This window comes from Mixophyes fleayi, chromosome 10 (assembly GCF_038048845.1).
Source record: "Mixophyes fleayi isolate aMixFle1 chromosome 10, aMixFle1.hap1, whole genome shotgun sequence".
Classification (NCBI taxonomy): domain Eukaryota; kingdom Metazoa; phylum Chordata; class Amphibia; order Anura; family Limnodynastidae; genus Mixophyes; species Mixophyes fleayi.
The window spans coordinates 103,377,821-103,399,774 of NC_134411.1; the positions used below are offsets into that span (position 1 = coordinate 103,377,821).

The window sequence follows — 21,954 nt, forward strand, 5'->3', positions numbered from 1 at the left end:
GTGTTTGTACTTGAACCAGGGCAATTAAAAAAAAAAGCAATCTGGTTGCCATGGCTACAGGACAAACGCCCTCAGAGACGGTGAAACTTAACCCTCTAGTGGCGGCCTCTGTCCCCTCCTTTAGATATAATCCAGCTACCTCAGCTGAGGTTTTTATGGCAGCCGCCACTGACCGAGCGGAGAAGAGACCACAAAGTGCGACATAAACTACAAAAAAGTCTTTATTGTAAAAAGCAGATTATAACAACTAAAGTTTAAATGACGCCTCTGTCTTTTAACATTAAATAACTTAAGATGATAGCAGTATCGCTTCTTCGGATAAATAAATCTACATTTTCCCCAAGTTTTTATTTCTTAAACAATCAAGAGAATCAAACACGGATAATAAAAATAATCACACAATTGTTCTAAGGTACTAAAATAACCGAAGCACAATGAGAGCTCTGCGAGAATTTATACAAAAATAGTTCAACTAAATCCATTTTTTTGCTGGCGTAAAACTACTTCCATGATATACAGACCGAGCGGTTACTAATCTCCTACAAAGTTGGTCCAAGTTCTTGGGAGAAAAGAAACCTCTATATTCTTTCAAAGAAAATGAAAATATATTTCTTAAAAGGAAAACTTAATTTAAGTCAACTTAGATACTACAGTTAAGAAATTAGTTACAAATATTATAGTCCATGACGCAGCTCGGGATTAACATACGAAGACACTGAAATTCTTTATCTGAATCCTTCCTGGCGTTGTCCGATAACGTTATGATACAAAGGAACCATGTGGCTGCTCTGGCGGGAAGCGATGGACAGGTTGGAGGTTGTGGCGACTTAGTAATTAAGATGAATACTCTGTAACGTGTTCGTTAAAGGGGACGGTTCGGGCAGCTGTCCGTGGGTTTCGTATACAGATAAGAAGATCGCAGACAGCATCGTGGAGCAGACGGCGACCTTACAGTAATATTTCTGCTCCCACCTCTGCTGTCCAGTCTCACAGAGCTGGGTGTCAGGGAACGCCCACAATGAGGTGACTCGTGTGGATAACTGCGAAACAGACCCCTCCCACAGCGCTCAGCGCAGAGAGACAGGGCGAGTCGTTGGGATGAGTGTTGAGGATACTACAACTGCTGGGTAACAAACTCCTGGCTTGTGTATGGTCCTAGCAGCGGCAACACAATGACTGCAGCATTTCTAGGTGAGTTACCGGGGGTGGGGGTAAGGTCTATGCTGATCTAATTTTGTGTCTGTGACTCCACAATTGGGAGTAAGGGCGCGGAGGACATCTGTAACGAGAGTGAGGATACACTGGGAAGGATATTCTGAACTTATCAGAGCGGATCGCCTCCCGGTATCACGCAGACCCGCGCAGGGGGGCGACGAGTGATGTGTTTTATACCCGATGTGTAGGAGGTAACAGGGGACGCTGTGAGCACCAGGGAGCATTGTGGTTATGGCAAAGTTTTTGGGGAAGTTCTAACTATAAAAGGCAGCAATTTTATGTTTTCCAGGGACCCTGAGCCAATATATATATCTATATTAAATATATACACACAGTAGTCATGTCAGCAGTGTGTGTAACACGATATATATATATATATTACAGTGTTTATACCTTTCTGCCTTTTGTTCCAGTGTTGACTCCATGTGGAGGGGCAGGGAACTACATTAGATTGTCAGCTCTGTTAGACAAGGATCAGTTTGTAAAATAAAAAGGAATGATTAAATGTTTGATGTTCACCTGATGTTACAGCCAGTTTGGAACAGTCTGAGGATGTGGTTATGGATTAGAATATTGGACAACTCTGGATTTGTGGACAGTAAACCTTCTATGTGCTCTGTACAATGTATTGTTGGTACAGAATGTAAGTGCAGAACCGGACCGCCAGCCAGTGACCGCAGCAACGTCCAATTCATCTTCGAGCGCGAAGGACACTTACTACAGCCTCCGATTTCATGGGCAGAGCAGGGAGGGGACTGGTCAGTGTATAGTAAGGGGGTGTCAAGCTTCAGCGCAGCAGCAGCGTCTGATTCAAGTTTTGGGCATCTCTAAGGTAGGTGTTTTTCTATAGTATCACTTGCGCCAGCTACAGGTCAGGTGTAAGTGCTGATTACTAGTGATGCCGGCTGTGTATATGATTAGCTTGTGACTAATTTGGCCTTGACATACGTGCGCGATAAAGATTGTAAGCTCCTCTGGTGCACAGACTGCTCTATGTAACAGTGTAATCTGATGCTCCGCTCCGTCCGCACATTAGAGAAGTCAGCCTAGCGCATCGTGGATGCTGAGGACCAGCTGGAGCCGGCTCTTATCTCCACAGCCGGAATGTGTGTGTGGGGTGGGGGGGGGGCTTCTAATGAGCGGAGAACGGAGTCTGGCAGCCGTCTTACTGCCATACTTGGATTTAAAAGCATTTCAGCCCTAAGCTTGGAAGGTATGATTGGTGGGAGTGAGTACAGAGGCATGGGTGACCTCTGGTTAGCGAGGTGTTGTGGAACTACAAGTCCTATAATGCCCAGGCACCATGTTAGGTTACAGCAATACTTGTATTTCACTCTACCCCGTTCAGTAAGCAGCAGCTACTAACCTAGTAAGTGGTACATTCTGGGGTACATGATTTCCTGGGAGCTGACAGACCCACGGACTGAGGACCAGACCCCACTACAGACGCGATGTTATGTTATTGTTGTGATGGGGTCGGTGGACTTATCAGAGATTAATGGAAATTCTTCACTACACAATGTTGTATAATGACAGAAATATATGTAATATACAAAGTTCTACAAAGTGTTTTCTTATATGGTGATGTCGGGGGCAACTTTGATGGGTGAGGTGGGGGTTAAATTAGTTTTAATTGAGCGATTCACCCTGACCTCATGTCAGACATTTGCTATCAGTTTTATACAGATCGGCTGCAGCAGAGGATTATTATAGATCCCTTCTGTACCAGCATCTGACATCTAGATCTTCTGCCAGGGTGATGCCCACACGTAGCAGAGACACCAGGGGAAGTTAATGCCTTGCGGATAAGAGGACACTAGAATTAGTGATGTTAATTTACAGGAAGAAAGACATTATCATTATAGGGGGAGAGTTGCAGAAGTCTGACCGATGTTTGTGCCCCAAGAACTGACATGTACATGAAGTGGACCCATCGTATATACAGTGGAGGCCGCAGGTTTTCTGTTCTGAGCCCATATTCAGACTACTGTAGCCTATGACGTCACTGTGTAGGGTCGGTGCCAACGTCACCGCAGTGTTACAGCTACAGCGCGATGCGAGAACAGACTCCAAACAGTCCCTGGTCTTTATTAAGGGGCGAGTCCACCCCATAACTGTATTTTTAATAAATATAGAGGGTAGGAGCCAGCTTCTACTAGCCACACCCCTTTTTCTGGCAGAAACCACCGCTGTCCTTAATACTAGCGCACGACAGCGGCACAATGAGTTGTGATGAGCAAAGGAACTATCCAGACAGACTGCCGGCTGCAATGCATTGTGGGTGGTGTATTTATGACAGTGCCAGGTGAGGACACAACAGGGTATAATGTGATGTCTGCTGAGATCTACAAGTTATAGGAACTATGTCTTTACTGTGGAGAAGGGTTTAATGGTCATCGCTATTAAACACTGTGTACAGCATAGAAAAAACAGCTCCGAAATGGGCACGTTGTGGCTCTTGCTTTCATTTTACTGCCCTCGCTATCCCTGGATGAGACTGTAGATGACCAGTTATATAAGTAGAATCCCCCCAATTTTTCCACCTGTGGTCGATGAATCCTTCTGGCAGCAAATGAGATAATACAGATTAAGTGCTAACAGCGACTACGCCCGCAGCGATCCGCTGCTTTATAAGCCACTGGCCGGATAATAAATAATTTGCAATTAAAAAAAAAAAAAAAAAAAAAGCTGTTTTAAAATAATCTTAATTTTCTTATACTACTTTTCTCCCTGTAGGAATGAACTATAGACACAGGCTGCGGGACAGGGGGGCTCTCTGGGATCACACTTCCTCTCCCTGAGACACCCCAGGCAGGGAACGTGATACCCCCCTTGTGTACACACGGTACCGGTAGTTAGATGGGACGATCACAGTCTCTTTCTTCCCAAACATCACTTGTTCTCCGGCCTCGAGCGCCCGCTCAGAGTTCTGTGACGTGCATAGGGTAATTGGGGGGGAGCGCTGGGGGAATATTAACACTTAGACGCCTTATATGACAGCTGTGGCACAGGAGATGCCCATGCAGGGGGTAACAGCGGTGACCTTCTTCATCGTTCAGCTGCAGATGACAGTCCTGCGGGCAGAGGAGAGCGGTTAGTGCGACATCCATGGAAAATACGATTCACCCTCACTGCGCTACGGCTTATGGATCCTCTCACGTGCTCAGGGGGAATTAATCACTGGTTTATCCTGAGAGGAGATCCACGGACTGGAGAATTTTCTTTGTGGGGGAGCGAATTCTCCCTGGACAGAATGCTACAATACACAGGAGCAGCGCAGGTGGGCACAGGACTTAAACATAATTACAATTTTATTTTTAAATAAAATTGCAATAAGATCTGTTAGATGGGGTGAAACATTTTGTTTTCATCGATCTTTCAAACGTGGAGTCCCCGTGAAGTAAAACAATAGCTCTTTGTAAGCAGTAATTTAACGGTAACATCGCACCGGGTTACAAAGTAATAGCGTTCTGTTCTGTTTTATTTGTTTTAAATCCTCCAATCTCTACTAATAATGCTCCCTAATACCTGTAGTGATTCCAGATTAATACCATGTAAAGTAGCGCTGCGTTGGAGGACCTCGCGCCCACACAGCGCAGTCTGACAGTTTCTGGAATGTTATAATATTTATGAGAACACATTATCAATGATGTCTCCCGAGGCACTGCTGACGTGACAAGCGCAGTTCTCATAAATATAACTTCAGCCCAGAAAACGGCGTTTGTTCTGAGACCGAGTATTTAGTTTGAGTCACTGAAGCTAAAGACATTTGTAAGGACGTGTGGATAACTATAACCAGGCGGTTACCAGTATGACAGGAATGAATATTGTGCTGTCATTATCTAAACGACTACAGGACCCGATGAGGAGCACAGATCTGAAGGTAACTTGTGTATAGTGTGTATAGTGTATAGTGTGTGTAGTGTATAGTGTGTGTAGTGTGTACACATCTACCGACAGACTGAGTGGAACTTCACTCGTTTGTAAAATAGTGATAAATTGGGTGAAAGTGTTTGTAGTGTGCACCGGCCTCAGTAGCATCTGTTTAATAGAATCGGCTCAAACATATTTTCCTCTATTTACGCCAGTAACTGACGCAGTCGCACTACAGGCAGCGGCGTGGTGACGTCACATGGACGTATATCACTGCGCAGTCATGTGACGTCACCACAGGTCGCCTCCCCCAGGTATAAAGAGACAAAAGTCACTTCTGGGGTGACAATAATACAACCAAATCACAGACACGTTTCATCGGAAATTGTTACTTAAAGATAATTTATCGGTCACTTACAGAAGCTCCGGTGATGTTTTGTTACGTTATGAAGACTTTTCCCTGATTTGTGCCTATTACAAATACCAGGACTACACCTCAGAGAGAGGAGGCACAGGAGGCAGAGGCACGACTTACCTCACAGTGATAACATTCCACGTGATAATCCTTATCCATGGACACCACTCGGATCGTCTCCTCTGACCCCTGGGGGAGATAAGAGCCAGTTAAACAGAATGATAACACTCCGGTCACATAACATCTGTCTCCCTGCATTCCTCAGCTATTTATATCCCGGACTGGGGGCAGATTAATGATTACTTAGCTGGAAGGACGCTCTGCTTGTGGTTCCTTTATAACAAATATAGACCCCCCCCCCCCAGGCAGCGCAGGAACGTTTAAATACTTGTCGGGCGGCTACAACAACCTGAATAATATACTCAGCGGAGACTGAGGCCTCCTGTGATCTGAGACTGGTCGTACTGGACCCCGACCCGCTGACGTTCTCATCTCTAACCACAGAGAAACAACTGATCTGAAGAATGAAATGTTAAGAGACGCACGGGACACTGAGTCTTATATTTAGTCCAACCCCCCCAGGTCACAGGGGAGCGTAGGGCCGGGAATCAGAGGAAACACTGACCCAAACTGCTCCATAAATATTACACATCATCTGCTTTTTACGGTTTGGGGTCTAGATCGAAACTTTCCATTCAGACACTACTAGAGAACAGTCCCGGATCAGGAATGAAGGACAAATGTTCTATTCTCTGCAGAACCACAGAGGGTGGCAGGGGTAACATGCTGTCCAGTCTTAGTCCGGTGTTTCACGGCAGCTCTGTTGGGAAGTGTAATGGAGTACTCCCTGTCACTTGTCCTTTATATCAGGGGTGCTATACACAGGTGGGTTACCCCCCCTTATTTCCCTTCATACTCCCTGTGACATCACTGTGCTGCGTATGTCAGAATTGCATATTCCTGTAACCATTACTCTGTATGTGGAATTGATTTATTTCCATCGTCTCTGGTCTATTAAGCTCATTAACACCCCATGTACAATGCAGGGGTTACATACTGTCTATAACATTAGAACCAGCCCCCTCCCCACTGTGTATAAGAAGGGGAGGGGGGGCGGCCATCAGTAACTGACCTCTGTATATAGGGATATTATATAGTTATTATACAAAGGCCGGCCATGAGTAGAAGCACCTGACACAGTTATACAATGTTATACAAGGTATGACCTCTCGTCCTCACCTGTGCTGGGAGAATTGGCTGGTTGCACGAGGCACATTTAGGTGCAAAAACTCTGAAAGAGACAAGAAAAAAAAAATAGTCAATAGAAGAGTTCAGCCGGATCTATTGACCTCAGAGGTATAATCGGTGGCAGTCGTAATTCCGCAGTCTAAGTGCCGACAGCTTCACAATGTCGCTAGTCTGATTGGCGACATTAGAAAACTAATGGAGGCGGTTCTGGGGTATTCCCGCCGGACCCGCCTCCATTACTCTTAACGTCGGCACTGTGATTGGTGACATTGTGAAGCTGTCTGCACTCGGCCGTTATGGCGGCAGGTTAAGTGCCGATATTTCCAGTGCTGGAATTACCCACCCAGTATAATATTAGCAGAATAATCAGAAGCTGTAAAGAAATAAGACGATCCGGTGATTCAGCATCTGTCATTGGTGCAGCATTGTGGAATAATCGCGCTGTACTCTGTGATGTGTCCACATTATAATAAACATGTGGTTTAATGTTTATAGGTATATAAAGTACTGGTGTTACTATAATCTCCTTTCTGGACGCTGGAGAGGTCGCTCTTACGTGTGGTAATCTTTGACACAATAGATGTTGTTTTCCACGTCTACGGTGAAGGGGACTCCGTCCAGGCACTCGTTACAGACCACGCAGCGGAAGCAGCCAGGATGGTACGACTTCCCCAGAGCCTGTAAAATCTAACAGGACAAAGACAGATTAATGCCGGTAAAAGTCAGGTTTTCCTGACAGATATTAGTTAAACATTTAAACACAGCCGGGAGGTCATCTGATAAGGGACCGTCGGGGGACCCTCAGCACGTCTGGGACACTTTTCTAGGTACTTTTCTGCTTCAGGGTAGAACTGAAACGTGACTGAGGGTCCTACAGTCAGTGCTACAAGGGAGAGACCGTACAACACAAACATGATCATGGATGAAGGAGTTCAGGGCCAGCATTCCAACCACGGACATGTCTCTACGTGACGTGTGCTGTACATACAGCATGCTCCCTGTATGTCTCAGCACACGCAGACAGCTCCGTGGTGAGGTATGCCCGTCGGAAGCACTTTCTTGCGTAGACATAATGTGAGGAGGGCTGAGTACAAGTCCACGCACATCGCAGGAATATGTGAGAAATGCGTCTGGCTGCCAGAACATGACGACATAACCAGAGATGAATGTGTTGATTCACAGATTCCCAGCTTGTCCGGGCAGACGTTTCACACCGTCTACTAGTCAGACGTGTCTGTGTGGCTTGGCCCAGCGCACTGGCAGCTATATATTAATGGTCATTATGGGGGGGTTACAGCTCTGCTACACCCCACATTGGGGGCAGTCAGCATTCTCCAGACACAGACGAGAATCAGTGAAAAACTCGGGAAATGTTTCACCTGGACCCAGAAACTGCACTTAGCGGAGACGTTTTGTGAACGGATCCAACAGAATCCAGCCAATCAAATCACTAGGAACCAGTGACATCACAGATGTTTCCTGTCAGGGTTCTGGTATCTGAGAGAATGGATTGGCTGAGTATTGGCCCCGCCCACAATATGGCCGCCACCTCGGTGTGTGTACAAGATTGAATTACTGTAGTGCATTTTTATTTTTAAATAAATGTCCCTCAATGTTTAATTTGCCTTCATAAGGAAATGTGGTTATAAGTCACTGGTCAGAGCATCACTGTGGTATAATATAAACATATCCTATGAGCGGTGTAAGAACCATGAGGGATTGTCCTCACCATTTCCATGATCAGATGCCCGCACACAAAACACTTGTCTGCTGTTTGCTGGAAGCCGGAGTACTGCAAAGAGAAGAGAAGATCTGGTGAGAATCACATCTGTACCACAATGTGAGTTATAGTAACAGATAAAATGACAGCAGCCTAGTTCTTGTGCCATGAAGCTTACACTCTAACGCAGGACAGGTATAACCCCTCCATTGATTCCACTGCAGACATAGGAATCGCAGACAGAGCGCCGGTGGTGGAATAAGAATGAAGGAGCTGCAGCCGGGACCTTGTTTACTAGACTGAAAAATGGTTTATTGCCTAAATACTCTAAAATATAATTATTTCACAAAGGGCACAGATTGGACGCAGACACTGAATGTCATCGGATTGATGACATGATATATAAACGCCTGACACACACAAGGCTCCTATGTTCCTGGGGAGAGACAGCGAGCTCCGATGAGGACCCCAGACGTCCCTCCAGTAACTGGAACAAGACCTGGAATAATCACATCCTCCTCTAAAGGGAGAGAGCGATCCGATCATACGACCAGCTACAGCCGTCTTCATTATATATATTATTATAAATTCTTAATTGGATAAATTAATCTCTGTGCCAAAAGGATAAGAGTCCGTGTCCGATATACTCTGCGGCTGTCTAATCAGAACTCCTGGTTGGTACAAGTAACACACACAGTATATACACAGTGCGCTGCTGGCACTATGGGAATACATCTATCATACTCCATCCTGTAATATACTGCAGTGACCCATACCGAGAGCACAGGAAGCGCTGCCCTATACCAGAGCCACGCCTGCGGGCGCTCACTGCCCACGTCGTTGTGCCACCATCTGGCTGCAGCATCTCTCTGGGCACAGGTGGTGGACTGAACGGGACCATCTGGCCGCCATGCGATAAGTAATCCCAGGATTGATTGATTTACAATCAATTGTGTCCCCAGAACACAGCTGGAGGTAAATGTCGCTGGTAACTCAGCAGATGACACCCGGGATGGTTCTACAGACAATATCATCACTGTGCAGCCGCCAAAACCAAACAACGCAAGTGATAGAAATGTATGGAAGTAGCCAACACAAATCACACATTGTGCTGCGTTCAGAGACGAAATCCGCCTACATTACACGTGTACAACTCCCACCATCCTCCAACACTCACTGGGGTCATAAACAGAAAACAAAACGGTCCTTAATGTGACCTTTCCTTTCATCTGCTGAAATAAAGCTCTTTGGAGCCGGATGTACGACCGGCACACAACAGGGTAACACTACACAGACTTGTAGGTGCGACACGAGATTGGTAAAGCACCGACACAAGTTAATATAGGAGGGAATAAATACTCCTTTTAATCCCTATTTTTGAGTCTCTGTGTATAACTATGGACCAGTACTTTCACCATTAGAGACGCTACCAAACAAACTAACTATACGTTATACGTTCATCTTATATTGCCAAAGATCCACAAAATCCACCAATCAGACGTAAGGATGACTCCAATCTGCATAACTCCTCCCATAAGGCTGGTCAGACATGCACATGTGACCCGGAATAAGAGTCTCATTCTGTCTGATCTGACAATTATACGGAGCTTTCCCATTACATGCACAGTACTGTGCAGTACCCAGCATTAGCCTGGTGGTGGCGCTGTTCCAGAAGCAACAAGATTTCTGTGTAAACCTGTGTCCCTGTGGTGGAACTACAGGTCTCAGCATGTCACCTTTGGATTGCTGGTACTTACAGTAATAGAAACACTAGTAAATGATTCACTATGAAATACAATTAAATAATTTGTCCACTTGGGAAGAATATGATGAAAATAGCAGATTGTTATTTTACCAAGCAGCCCTGTACTCCTAATATATACAGTATAATGTCCCTTCACTGGGGGGCTAGAATGGATTTATAAGTGGACACAAATATGACTCCCAGAACTAGCAGTACGTCTGATCACAGGGCGCCACCATCACAGACAGACACAATAAAGTGTTTATCGCACTATGTAATTAATCAGTAACATTTTGCTGCACAACATTAAACGAATGCTCAATGCATCTTATTCTAAAATGGTAAAATGACTGAGCTGCCGCTAAGTGGAGAACCCCCAAACATCTAGCAGTAACTGGAGTATGAGCTCAGGTGGACAGCAGCCAATGAGGTTACCGGTGCCTCGCACCTCATGCTGGTTCTTACCAGAGCTCGTGTCACTGGCTTGTTAGTCTCCTAGGTAACAGATCAGCATACAGACTCTACTTTGGAGTATTCGTGCAGAGGGATAAATCCGCTTTGTACACAGTCTATAAGATACAGTGGTGACTCTATCCGGATCAGATAGACAGTACACTGGGAGAACTACACTAATCATATGGACAGTTACAGGTTTTATCTTGAAATCAGAAATAAATTCATAGCAACTGTTGTATTTGAATAGAGTTACTGCAGTGATTGCTCCTCTCCATTGTATGGCTCAATGCCCTATGAAGTATATATTGGATATAAATCAGGAATATAATCCCCCTCACATCATTTATCTGTTATAGAGGAAGAGACCTCATTGTTCTTCAAATCTATAATATAGTTTATTTTCAGGCACTGAAATGTTACATTACCCTCCTCACCCGCCGGGTGTGGGACGGCAGCAGCCCCCTCCTCACCCGCCGGGTGTGGGACAGCAGCAGCCCCCTCCTCACCCGCCGGGTGTGCGACGGCAGCAGCCCCCTCCTCACCCGCCGGGTGTGCGACGGCAGCAGCCCCCTCCTCACCCGCCGGGTGTGCGACGGCAGCAGCCCCCTCCTCACCCGCCGGGTGTGCGACGGCAGCAGCCCCCTCCTCACCCGCCGGGTGTGCGACGGCAGCAGCCCCCTCCTCACCCGCCGGGTGTGCGACGGCAGCAGCCCCCTCCTCACCCGCCGGGTGTGGGACGGCAGCAGCCCCCTCCTCACCCGCCGGGTGTGGGACGGCAGCAGCCCCCTCCTCACCCGCCGGGTGTGGGACGGCAGCAGCCCCCTCCTCACCCGCCGGGTGTGGGACGGCAGCAGCCCCCTCCTCACAGACCAGGTTATTTAATAATAATAATAATATTATTGTAGGACGGAGGCGCTCAGCGATCCAGACACCACAATGCACAGCAGTGACAGAGCTGCTCCTGGTAACAAAGAGCTATTGTACGTACCGTGGCACACGGCAGCCAACGGGCACCGGCAGGTCACAGCGGACTGTGTTACCAGACCCTCGGAGGGCAATAAACTGTCGCAGTGCCGGGGGGGGGGGGGGGGCTCATGCCAGCATGTGGCAAGATACAAACGTGTGTGTGTAGTCTGGGATTTAGAGTGCAAGCTCCAATGAGCAGGGATGGAGGCCAGTGACAAATATCCTGTGTACAGCGCTGTATAACTAAATGGTGATGATGATGTGAGACCCCCCCCAGACCATTCACTTATTATGCGGAGAGATCGTCTCTCGGGGGTACAGCTGTTCCATCAATAAACCAGGTGAACGTGTTACGTGAAGCCAGAGAACAGAGGGGCTCCTAAGGGGACCCCACACTCACTATATTCTTCTCCTATGTAAGGAGATTTTACAATCATTTCTCTGTCTGTGGCACCGAAGACCATAATCAGTCAGAAGATCTTTAAGAAATATTTATCGCCAACGTTTGACGCGGTCGACCTCTCAGTACTCTGAAACAATTGTCTCTGTCTGTGTCAGTAGATTGATCGTCATTACGTGATCTCTATTCTGTACGTGCCCAATATATCATCTTCCACAGGAGATCTATGTGTGTCGAAAATTACAATATGTGATATTTAACTTTGTACCTTACGCCCCGATCAGTCTGTAAGATTGTTGTATCCAGACAGTAATAGTATTTAGCAGCTATTGGGTCAGAGGGATGGGTCTGTGGGTCAGGCGCCGTCACAGGGATAAGCTATGATTACCGGGACGGGGATTTTGGAACGCAGCAGATATCTTTTGGAAACAATTTTTGTTTCATGCAATAAACAAACACAAACATCGGTGTCTAATATAACACGTGCCACATTGCAAAACTGATTTACCCGGCTCGTGGTTTATCGCAGCTGTGCCCAGATTTGTGACGCAAAATAGTAAAACGTTGCCCCGGATGATGAACACAATTGTTCAGCCCTCGGCAAAGCTAAAATCACCGACGTGATCCTTCGTCGTCCATGCCAGCAATTTATGAGCTTGGAGTGGATTTTACCATTATGGACGTGGTAGCTGCCGATTACGCATTCAAGGAGCGTGAAACCAGCAAGCGCTGGGTCAGGGCGTGAGCAGATATTCGGATGTATTCCTGGGCTCTGTTCTATCTTTGGCTGTTTGGGGAAGAACAGACACAGGAGACTGATCATTTATCACAGTGACGCAGGAACACAGAGCGTGTCCTACTTTACCATCATTTGTTTAGTGATAAACACGATCGCTGAGCTTCTATCTTCCCTCTCTCCCTACTGTGGCTCTAGGTAAGAGAAGAGCGAAGGGCGGGCGGACACCTACAACCGCACTCAAACGGAAATCACAAAATCAATAACAAACACAAAGGAAGAGACTGATTGTGGCTTCGGTTGTCCGTGGGTATTATCTGCAGATCTGACATCTGTCACATACAATGGTTGACCTGACTGTAGTGATGTCAGACCTTGGGTCAGTGGAGGTGCTGCAGCAGCTCAGGCTAAAGCAACATAACATGATATAACATTACCGGGGACTTACCAAGAAATCTTCTTCGCAGTAAACCTTCCCGTTGACGTTGTAGAAAGCTTTCCCCCGTAATCTTCTCCCTAGTGGAAGAAACAAATTGTGTCAATAACCTGATGGGGAATAACCTGGTGGGGTCTCCTCAGAAAGATGGAGAAACATGAACACGTACTGTACAACCTCATCCACCCGCTGTGACCCCAGATCATTATAATTTGTGTGTGCTACACTGTACTTCATGTTTGAGAGGCTGTTTTTGTACCGTGTTCTTGATTATTTGACTACAGGGGGCGCTGTTCTACTGAAGTTTGTCCAATATTTCAGATTTCCTTGGTAGAACGACTTCTCCTTATTTTAGCTTATTAAATGCAGGTTTATAACGGGTCTGACAGGCGAGTTATTTGTACGCGTCTCTCCCATTACTGGCAACATCTGCTGATCATCAAGTGACTGCAAAAAACAAATAAAGTCCGTTGCTCAATCGTGGCGTCTTCCAAAAGGGTTAATAAATGATATATAAGCGGAGATAAGGAGACCCCGGTGACCTGTGTCATCAGCCAAACCTGCAGCCTAATGCCCAATGTCGTACAGTTAGAGATGTGGGGGGGCGGGGCTACAAGGGGCGTGGCTTGTCTGAAGATCTATAAAACAAACCCCCCATAACAGTGACTTTACATATAAATTATTAAAGATAAATGTTCTCTGTCAGGTGGATGCTTATTAGACATACAATGTAAGTATCCCATTAATAGGAGTACCCGCTGTTAACACAACCAGAAATGTCAACATTCATTCCAAAACCTATTACAGAGTCTGCCAGACAAAGGCTACAAACACCCCGCACCCCCCTCAGCGAATACACGGAGGGCGACACACTTTATAACCCTCTCATATTACAAGAGACCACTTGTCATCCTGATGGTCAGACCTATTAGACGCGGCCACTTGTGTATAAGACTTGGTGGTAGAACCAGGCTGCCAAACACACAAATTCAATTAAACCATTCTGCTCGGTCCACATGGAAAATAAACCCCTCGTACAGACTGGTAAAGGGAATAATTATTCCCCCCCCCCCGCAGTGTAACGTCTCCAGCGCTGGCGGAAATTCCCCGCTGGATTTATGTGCAGAAATTTCCACTACTCCAACGAGGCATCAAAAATCATCCCAGGCAGAAATAGTAATAAGATATATTACATACTGTACATTATATACTGCATGTAGCACAATGTATCACTGTTCTGGATGTAACTAAATGTAGGATTACAGCCACTACAGTAATACACAGCTCCCTCCTTATAACACCGCTTGTTATATAGGGAGTGACAGAGAATGGAAGCATTATACCTGAACGCACAGATTATGCTGGTGAGAGGGGGACTCTGTACACCCACAGAAATGTGATATTTTACACTTTCCATGATATATTAGTCTTCCGGCGATCCCAGGCCTGAACGGGTGCCGAGTGCAGAATTAGCCAGGGAAGGAAATCTCCCTTCTACAGCGATGAATGAAACCATTATTCTGCACAGGGCGCGAGGTATCCTGGTCGCTGCCCCGACAGACATTACTTCTTCACACTGTACAGGCGGCTCCTTGTCCTGATCAGGTCTACAGCTTACATACAATGTGTATATATAGTAATCCAGCATCTCTGTGCTCAGGATACCACAATTCTAATCATGTCCCCCTCAGACAACCAGCGGACAGATCACCATCAATAATAAACATTTCACAGAGCATCGCAGGCAGGGAGTACCCTGGTCTCACACGCGATGGAGGAGGCCGCACAATAAACATAATGCAGCTTTATATGTCAGTTATATTACAGGACCGCGAACCATCCAGTGCGTTCATCCCGGTACAGGATCCAGGAAGGAAATGACCAATCTCTGACCAGTCTCTGAACAGCCTGATGTCATCAGTAACACCGTACACAGGCAGGGGCCCCGTCTCATACATCAAGCTGCTCGGTGGGTGCCCTTACACCACATGTACATGAGATAATCCTCGTCTCCACAGTCTGACGTAAGATGCAGGGTCACGGTGTGATGTATGACACAGATATCCAGCGTGGGAAGTGTAATAACACGGAGCACAGACTGTGGTAAGGACATCGCCAAAGAATGGTTTCCTCAGAAGAACGAGTCTTTTCCTGCGCAGCTCAGGACGAGCGCAATTCAATCGCCTCAACTGGACGGTGCCCAGATCACCACAAGCCCCATATATACATCTCCTTCCTCTCCTCAGCAGAACAATATCCGACCAGCGACTTCCCGTGGAGAACGCAGGAATGATCTACAACAGATCCATAGCGCCTGTAGAGAGTAATCAAAGGCGGCGAAGAGATGCCCAGTGTAAGGTTCAAATCAGACCCTACTACCACCAACCTCTGTCTGCGGTGTCATAAACTTGTAGATGATTCTTGTATATATAATATAGAAATTTCAGAAAGTAGCAAAATGTGTCACTGAAAATCTCTGTAAAATCACTGACCCTGCGTTGTGGAGGGATGAGGGGGGGAGATTCCCTTTTAAACAACATGATCAATAAATAAACATTCTATTGGAGGAAGATTACAGGGATTATAGATTCTTCTGCCTCTGGGGGCCGGAACGCTGGTCTAATGGGGCATCATCATCATCATCGGGTCGACTTCTACCATTTATTGTGCTGTCAGTGACGTCTCTATTCCGATCTCCAGGAAATACGCCCCCCCGTGGACTAGAGGTGAACGCTGCCCAGCACGAGTTAGATCCATGACGGGTTGTATGGCTCCGAAGGCTGAGGAGTTGCCGCCTGATGTCAGCATCACATTTGTGTCTGTTTGTCTCTCCGAGTGCACACTCCGGTGTGGCGAATATACAAAGAAAAACTTCACCGACTTTCAGTAGTAAGAGGGTAACGTCTATTAACATCTCGCAGAGCCCCAGAATAAATGTATCCACCCGATATGACAGATCTGGAGATATACAACCAGCCTCTTACCGCCGCTGTGTTATAATGCAGAGAGCGCTGGGACATGGAGAAGAGAACGGATAATTGAGCTGTATGAAGTGACAGCAGAATAATATTAAACAGATGAAACTTCCCCATCAGGGACAATTCAGTGATAATTAGGAGAATTGTAACAATGATGCATCACATCAAACCTTAATTGATAACATTATAGAGAAGAAATCCATCTTGTATTCATCCAAGTCTGAGTTCTGCTCCAGTCATCTTACAGCGGCTATAAAACTGTGCGACCCATTTAGCATTTTATTTTCTTACATGGTGGGATCAAAATGGATTTGGAAATTATTATTATTACCACTGAACAAACTACAAAATACTCTATTACTGTCTGTCAGAGATACATCAACATGAATCCTGGTGCAATCAGCTGACTTCACAGGTCCTATAACAGCAATCAGGATTCACCTGTGTCCAGTGTTTCAATTAGTTTCCAACTAAATACACCCGTCCGTATGAGGTCCCACAATTGGTGCATTTCCAGACAAAAGCTTCATCGTGAAGATCAGAGAAAATTCAAAGCAAATCAGAGAATGAATTATTGAAAAGTGCCAAATAATGGGAAGGATATAAAAAGGTTTCAAAAAGACTTAATAGGTTTGTGGTCACTCTGACACACTTAGTCTTACACGGCAGAGGTGAGAGGAACGGTCCACGGGACAATATCCGGGGACAACACAAATCTGCGGCAAACGTAAAACACTAATGTGGCCACTAACAAGATCCCCGTGAATGTCACCTACAGTAGGACAGAGCGCGTGGGAGACCCTCATACCAAGTACAGGAAGATCCTATGGTCTGAGGAGACCAGGAATAAACTGACCTCAAGGCGCTAAGTTTGGTTTGTTTGTAGTTAGCGGACGGTGTTATGTGCTGAATAGAGAATAAAGCCATTGTGATAAACATGACTAATTCCAGGTCTCTGGAGCCTCCTCTATGTCAGGCTACGGCTCACAAGCGGTTCTAGAAGGCCCAGTGTACTGAGGTCTGGCCTGGTATCGTGCCCACCTCAGTTCCAGATTCCAGCAACAACTCTCAGAAGCATCGATTCACTTCTACAAATGTACAAAGAAAACTCATTTCCTTTAATTCAGCAGAAGAGATAGAAACTAAGCGAGCGCTTGGGGCTCTGACCAGGACATACAAGAGCTCGTCTCTGGCAAACTTCACCTTTTACCCTTTGACTCCGGAGTTTATAGAATATCCTGTCCCACACTGGTGTGCAAAAAATAGACGGACCCCACCCCCAAATCCAATGTTTCCTGCCAAGTTCCAGAGGCATTCCAATATCATGACCCAGAACGAGGCCGGGGGTGAGGGGGCAAAATAAATACATCCGAATGTGAAATCACGTCTTCTGGGAGCAGGACTGTCCCTGGGGTTATCCACACGGGAATTCACAAGAAATGGAAGAGAACAGAGCCAAGTAGTGGTGAACTATGTAGTCTGGATTCAGGAATCTTCTCATTACACGGGATGGTATGTTTTCTATGTGCGGAGTCTTAACATGTTCCCATCATGTAAAGGCAAATCTCTGGCGTTACACACAGCTACAGACGTGTCAGCTACATAGTATGACGTACTATTAATGCAGCCAAGGGTACGGCATCTGATTATCTAGCCCATTAATCATCAGACACAGCCAGCTCCACAGAAACTAACAAGTCTGCTCCGTCATTGGTTACAGCTACCTCCAGCTCAGTATACGGAGCACTAACGTGAGTAACGAATAGTCACATAAATCCTTCTACAATAACTTACTGAGGTATTTTACAGGGATTGAGCTGCACTATAGAGAGCCGGTCACATATACAGGAACCGTGCGGTATAAAGAGGACGCAGCAGTTACGAGCAGGAAGAACAACAACAGGTGCAGCACGTATTATAAGGTTATAATATACAGAGTATCCGCCACAATGTTTCAGCATAACGCCCAGCGCCTCTGTCAGGGGTGGAAGCCACCATGTTTGTGAGCGGAATTGCTTACAGTTCTGTAGCCCAGACTGCTCCCATACGGATCTACCCACAACATGATTACAAATGACAGCCTAGATGATGTGTCTGCAGGGTCAGAGCATTAGTTCCTGCAGGATTTCCTTGGGACGTGCGAGTACACACTCCGGACATTACAGCATGCATGGCACAGCGGCCGGGGGTCATATGGTGGTGGGACCGGGACTTACCGCAGGAACAGCACGTGAAGCAGTTGGTGTGGAACAGGTTCCCCATAGCTTGGCAGGCCTGGCTGGCTCCATAAACCCCCTTCCCACATTTGATACAAATACCTAAGGAAACAAGAGGAGAATTATCAGCACAGAGGACCCGCAGACACCCCAAAACCCCGTCTACATGAAACGTACATGAGTCTACAGTCATACCAGTCACCTGCACATATCATCAGTGAGAAAACACCTCGTGCCTCAGTGATACCCATCACCTGCACGTTCTATGGGGTGAGCCCTTATCAGTGAGAAATTACCTCGTGCCTCATGCCTCGTTCCTAGTGAATGGATAGGTTGAGTTGGTTTAGCCCACAGAATGGACACCTCCAGTGTCATACATGTGACGTACCAACATGTCTAGGAGTCACCTGTAAGATGCGTGTTGTACATTATATTGTATATAAAAGCTGCTAACTGACCAATGAACATGAAATACCAGCAGCGCTACTAATAATGTAAAAGTTTCAAGCGCTTTACAATGTAACAAAAAGTCAAATATCTCCGATGCTGTCAATGTATGAAAACTTTTACATATACTTGTGATGGATATTAGCAGCTCTCTTATAGAAGGCAGCCGGTGTTTTAGCTTTCGTGGCCCTTTATGTAACGTACAGAAAGTGCGTCTAAAATACTGTACAGAGAGTTACTTCCAGGTGCCGCCAATCTTAGCGCACGTAGAAGATTGTTCTATTACTTTACACACTGAATAGTCCCATGTAACACACAAGAGCACGTCTGTGTCACACTAACGTATCGCCCTAGGAGAGAGACATGCCTGGACGCAGCCATCTCTGTCAGCCGTGAGACTATTACTGGAGTTACACGGGACACGTATGACCAATGCAGAGAAGCGTGGACGTGTAATACACACGGGATGGTGCGAGGAAATTACCATATACAACAGTCACTAACAATACATTCACCCACAGAACTGCACCAACATCTCCAGCAACTCTGTTATCCGTCTCATCACTCTCCACAACATGCCATGTTTTCTGGATTTATCTATTTAAAATTGAACAGGGTAGTTCCTGGCCCAGTAAATTTAATTTAGTTACATGTGGGTGGCAAAATAAGGAAAGCCTGAAATCTTGGCCTGCTGGAGGTAACAGTGTGTGCCCAGGATCACAGACACAAGGCCTTAGGGGGAGAGTTACAGCGCAGGATACATACTACAGATCGCAGCAACGAGGCCGCTACTAATCCGGATTCTATATACAGTAACGGTACAACCTGCCCGTCGCAGAGAGTGCGGCTAACGGTGCACATACAATGTTCCCGGGAATCACCCTCGTCCTCCCATTCCTTTATATGGAGAGATCAGCAGCGGGAGGGGGGTCTGGTCACCACATCTGAACCCTCTCATCTTATTGATTTGCCTAATCACAGTAACAGACTGCAGCCATCTGCCCCACACTAATGACGCTGTATACCTTCTGTTATCACCCCCGGGACTCGCAGTAACCAGCCCCCTCCCCCCTATAATGTACACCCCGAAGTGTCCACACTGCATAGAATACAGAGATGTAGAACCCCCCATATAACAGGATTTAGCCCCCTCTCTATAGAATGGGAGATCTCACAGATTTTTGTTATAACCATTTCGGAGATCATATTTAGTTACAAAAAAACCAAAACAAAAAAACAGACCTTTAATAACGCACAAAAGCAAAATTGCTCAGACTATTGGCACATTATTACTGTATCGTTAATACCAGCTACATGTGGAAACCCAGCCCCCCTAAACATGTCGCAGGATAGACCGACAGCCGACCTATAGCGGCTTCCCTTCAGCAAGTATTTAACAAGTTGGCTAATATCCAGCAAATTGTGGGAGACTCAGAGGTCCCCGGGATCAGGAACAAACTAGCTGCGTCGATTCCTTTAGCACAAACTTGGATAACCTGCGTCTCTCCAGATTTTGTGAAACTACAAGTCCCAGCATACCATTCCAGCTATCGGCTGGCTGTTGCCCGGCAATGCATGCTGGGGCTTGTAGTTTCACACCTGGAGCGTCCAGACTTTAGTAGATTATCTGGGTAAATAGTGAAGCGTTAGTGATTATATAGTAATGTCCCCGCGGTCTGGGGGATACGGAGCGACCTTGATGTAAAGTTCAGCCTGGAAAGGCGCAGTCTTCATGCCCTGGTCGGCTCTCAGCAGACATCTGTCCCACCCTCGCCCAGGAAGATGTATAATCTCCAACCAGAAGCATCAGCAGACTGAGGTCTATAAGAAGGGCCACTAGATGGAGCCGAATAGCCTGGAGGGAATGACAGCTAATGATATATTCTTACGTCTTTATACCCCATCCCTGGGTCCAACATGGTAAATGGACTCATGACGAGAGTAGATTTTGGAAAAGGGCCCTTGTTGTACCACAATTATAATATCGTTCCACTTGGAGACCTCTGTAAAATTTGAATGAGGGAGAATGATTGCAAGATGATATGGAAGCTTTACTAGAACTTTTGCCCATAGCTGGTGTAATAATGATAATATTACAGATCTGGCCCTAGACACAGCTGTCGCTGGTCCCTCTCTTCCAGGAACACTGCAATGAGTGAATGTGATTTGCGCACACGTCAGACTCCATCACACCTTCCATTATGGCTGTCACCTGACCAGGTTCATAATCAATAAAAGCTCCCACAACAGAAGTCCAATACAGATCAAGTGTCAGCGCCCAGATCTGTCAACACGTGTGTGACCCCATGACATACAGGACACGGTCAGTGGCCCAATGATCTGTCCCAATGGCAACGGGGGCCCTTTCCTGCCGAGATCCAGAGGATTTATAACCAATACTATAAGTACTACTAAGGATGGGACCCTCATTTCACCAGACATAAGAATGCCATCAAACTAGTTTTGTGGTTCCAATAGATTTCCACAGCAACGTGTGCAATGAAGTAGCCTGAAAGACAAAGGGTTTAAGTGGCTACTTATCAGAAATGCCGGATCTTGAAGGAATAAAATAAACCATACGAGGGCACCAGCTATACGGAACCACAAGCGCAGTTCCACGCCAGCCACTCGCATGCGCCAGCCACTCGCACGCGCCAGTGCGTCTCCACAAACCGGCAGCATGAAGAGTCAGATTTGCCGACAACGGGATAATAACGTTCCTGCAATAAAGGTTTATAATTTTACTAATCTTCAGTTACATATATTACACGGTGCTGCCGCGTCACACGTGTTTGTTTCAGATAGCGTAGCGCTAAAGCTTATTAGTGTTTAGCACTGGTTGTCTCTCGGAGAGAGCGTCTCCTTGACATTAAAGCTGGTTATTTGCAGCCTTTGGAGAAAGCTCGTTCTCCACATAGACAAGTATCAGTTTGCCCCCCTCACAGCGGCTGTGGGGAACCCACCATGGTGATGGGGCTAGAGACGCACCCCTCAGAGGAGGATGATCTGCCTCAGTGGGCGACGTCCTGACATTGGATCTGATGATTGGTCTATGGTCCCAGCATGCCTTGTCAGCTATCAGCTGGCCATTTACTGGCAAAGCA

The 21,954-nt window shown here is 46.3% G+C and overlaps 1 protein-coding gene across 6 annotated transcripts in view; it reads right to left on the reverse strand.

Annotated features, from left to right (window-relative positions):
• Positions 1-203: 203 nt before the first annotated feature.
• Positions 204-21,954, reverse strand: part of LOC142104605 (Wilms tumor protein 1-interacting protein homolog) — a 39,835-nt gene continuing 18,084 nt past the window's right edge. For 5 of the 6 annotated variants that reach the window (XM_075189377.1, XM_075189376.1, XM_075189380.1 and 2 more), the window contains 7 exons: positions 18,404-18,505; positions 13,222-13,289; positions 8,481-8,543; positions 7,308-7,438; positions 6,743-6,794; positions 5,624-5,692; positions 204-4,289 (listed from right to left, as the gene is read on the reverse strand). In XM_075189377.1, coding sequence (XP_075045478.1) covers positions 4,137-4,289; positions 5,624-5,692; positions 6,743-6,794; positions 7,308-7,438; positions 8,481-8,543; positions 13,222-13,289; positions 18,404-18,505 — 638 coding nt within the window. In that variant the 3' untranslated portion in view covers positions 204-4,136. The remainder of the gene's footprint in view (positions 4,290-5,623; positions 5,693-6,742; positions 6,795-7,307; positions 7,439-8,480; positions 8,544-13,221; positions 13,290-18,403; positions 18,506-21,954) is intronic. The other variant, XM_075189378.1, reaches the window with a different exon arrangement.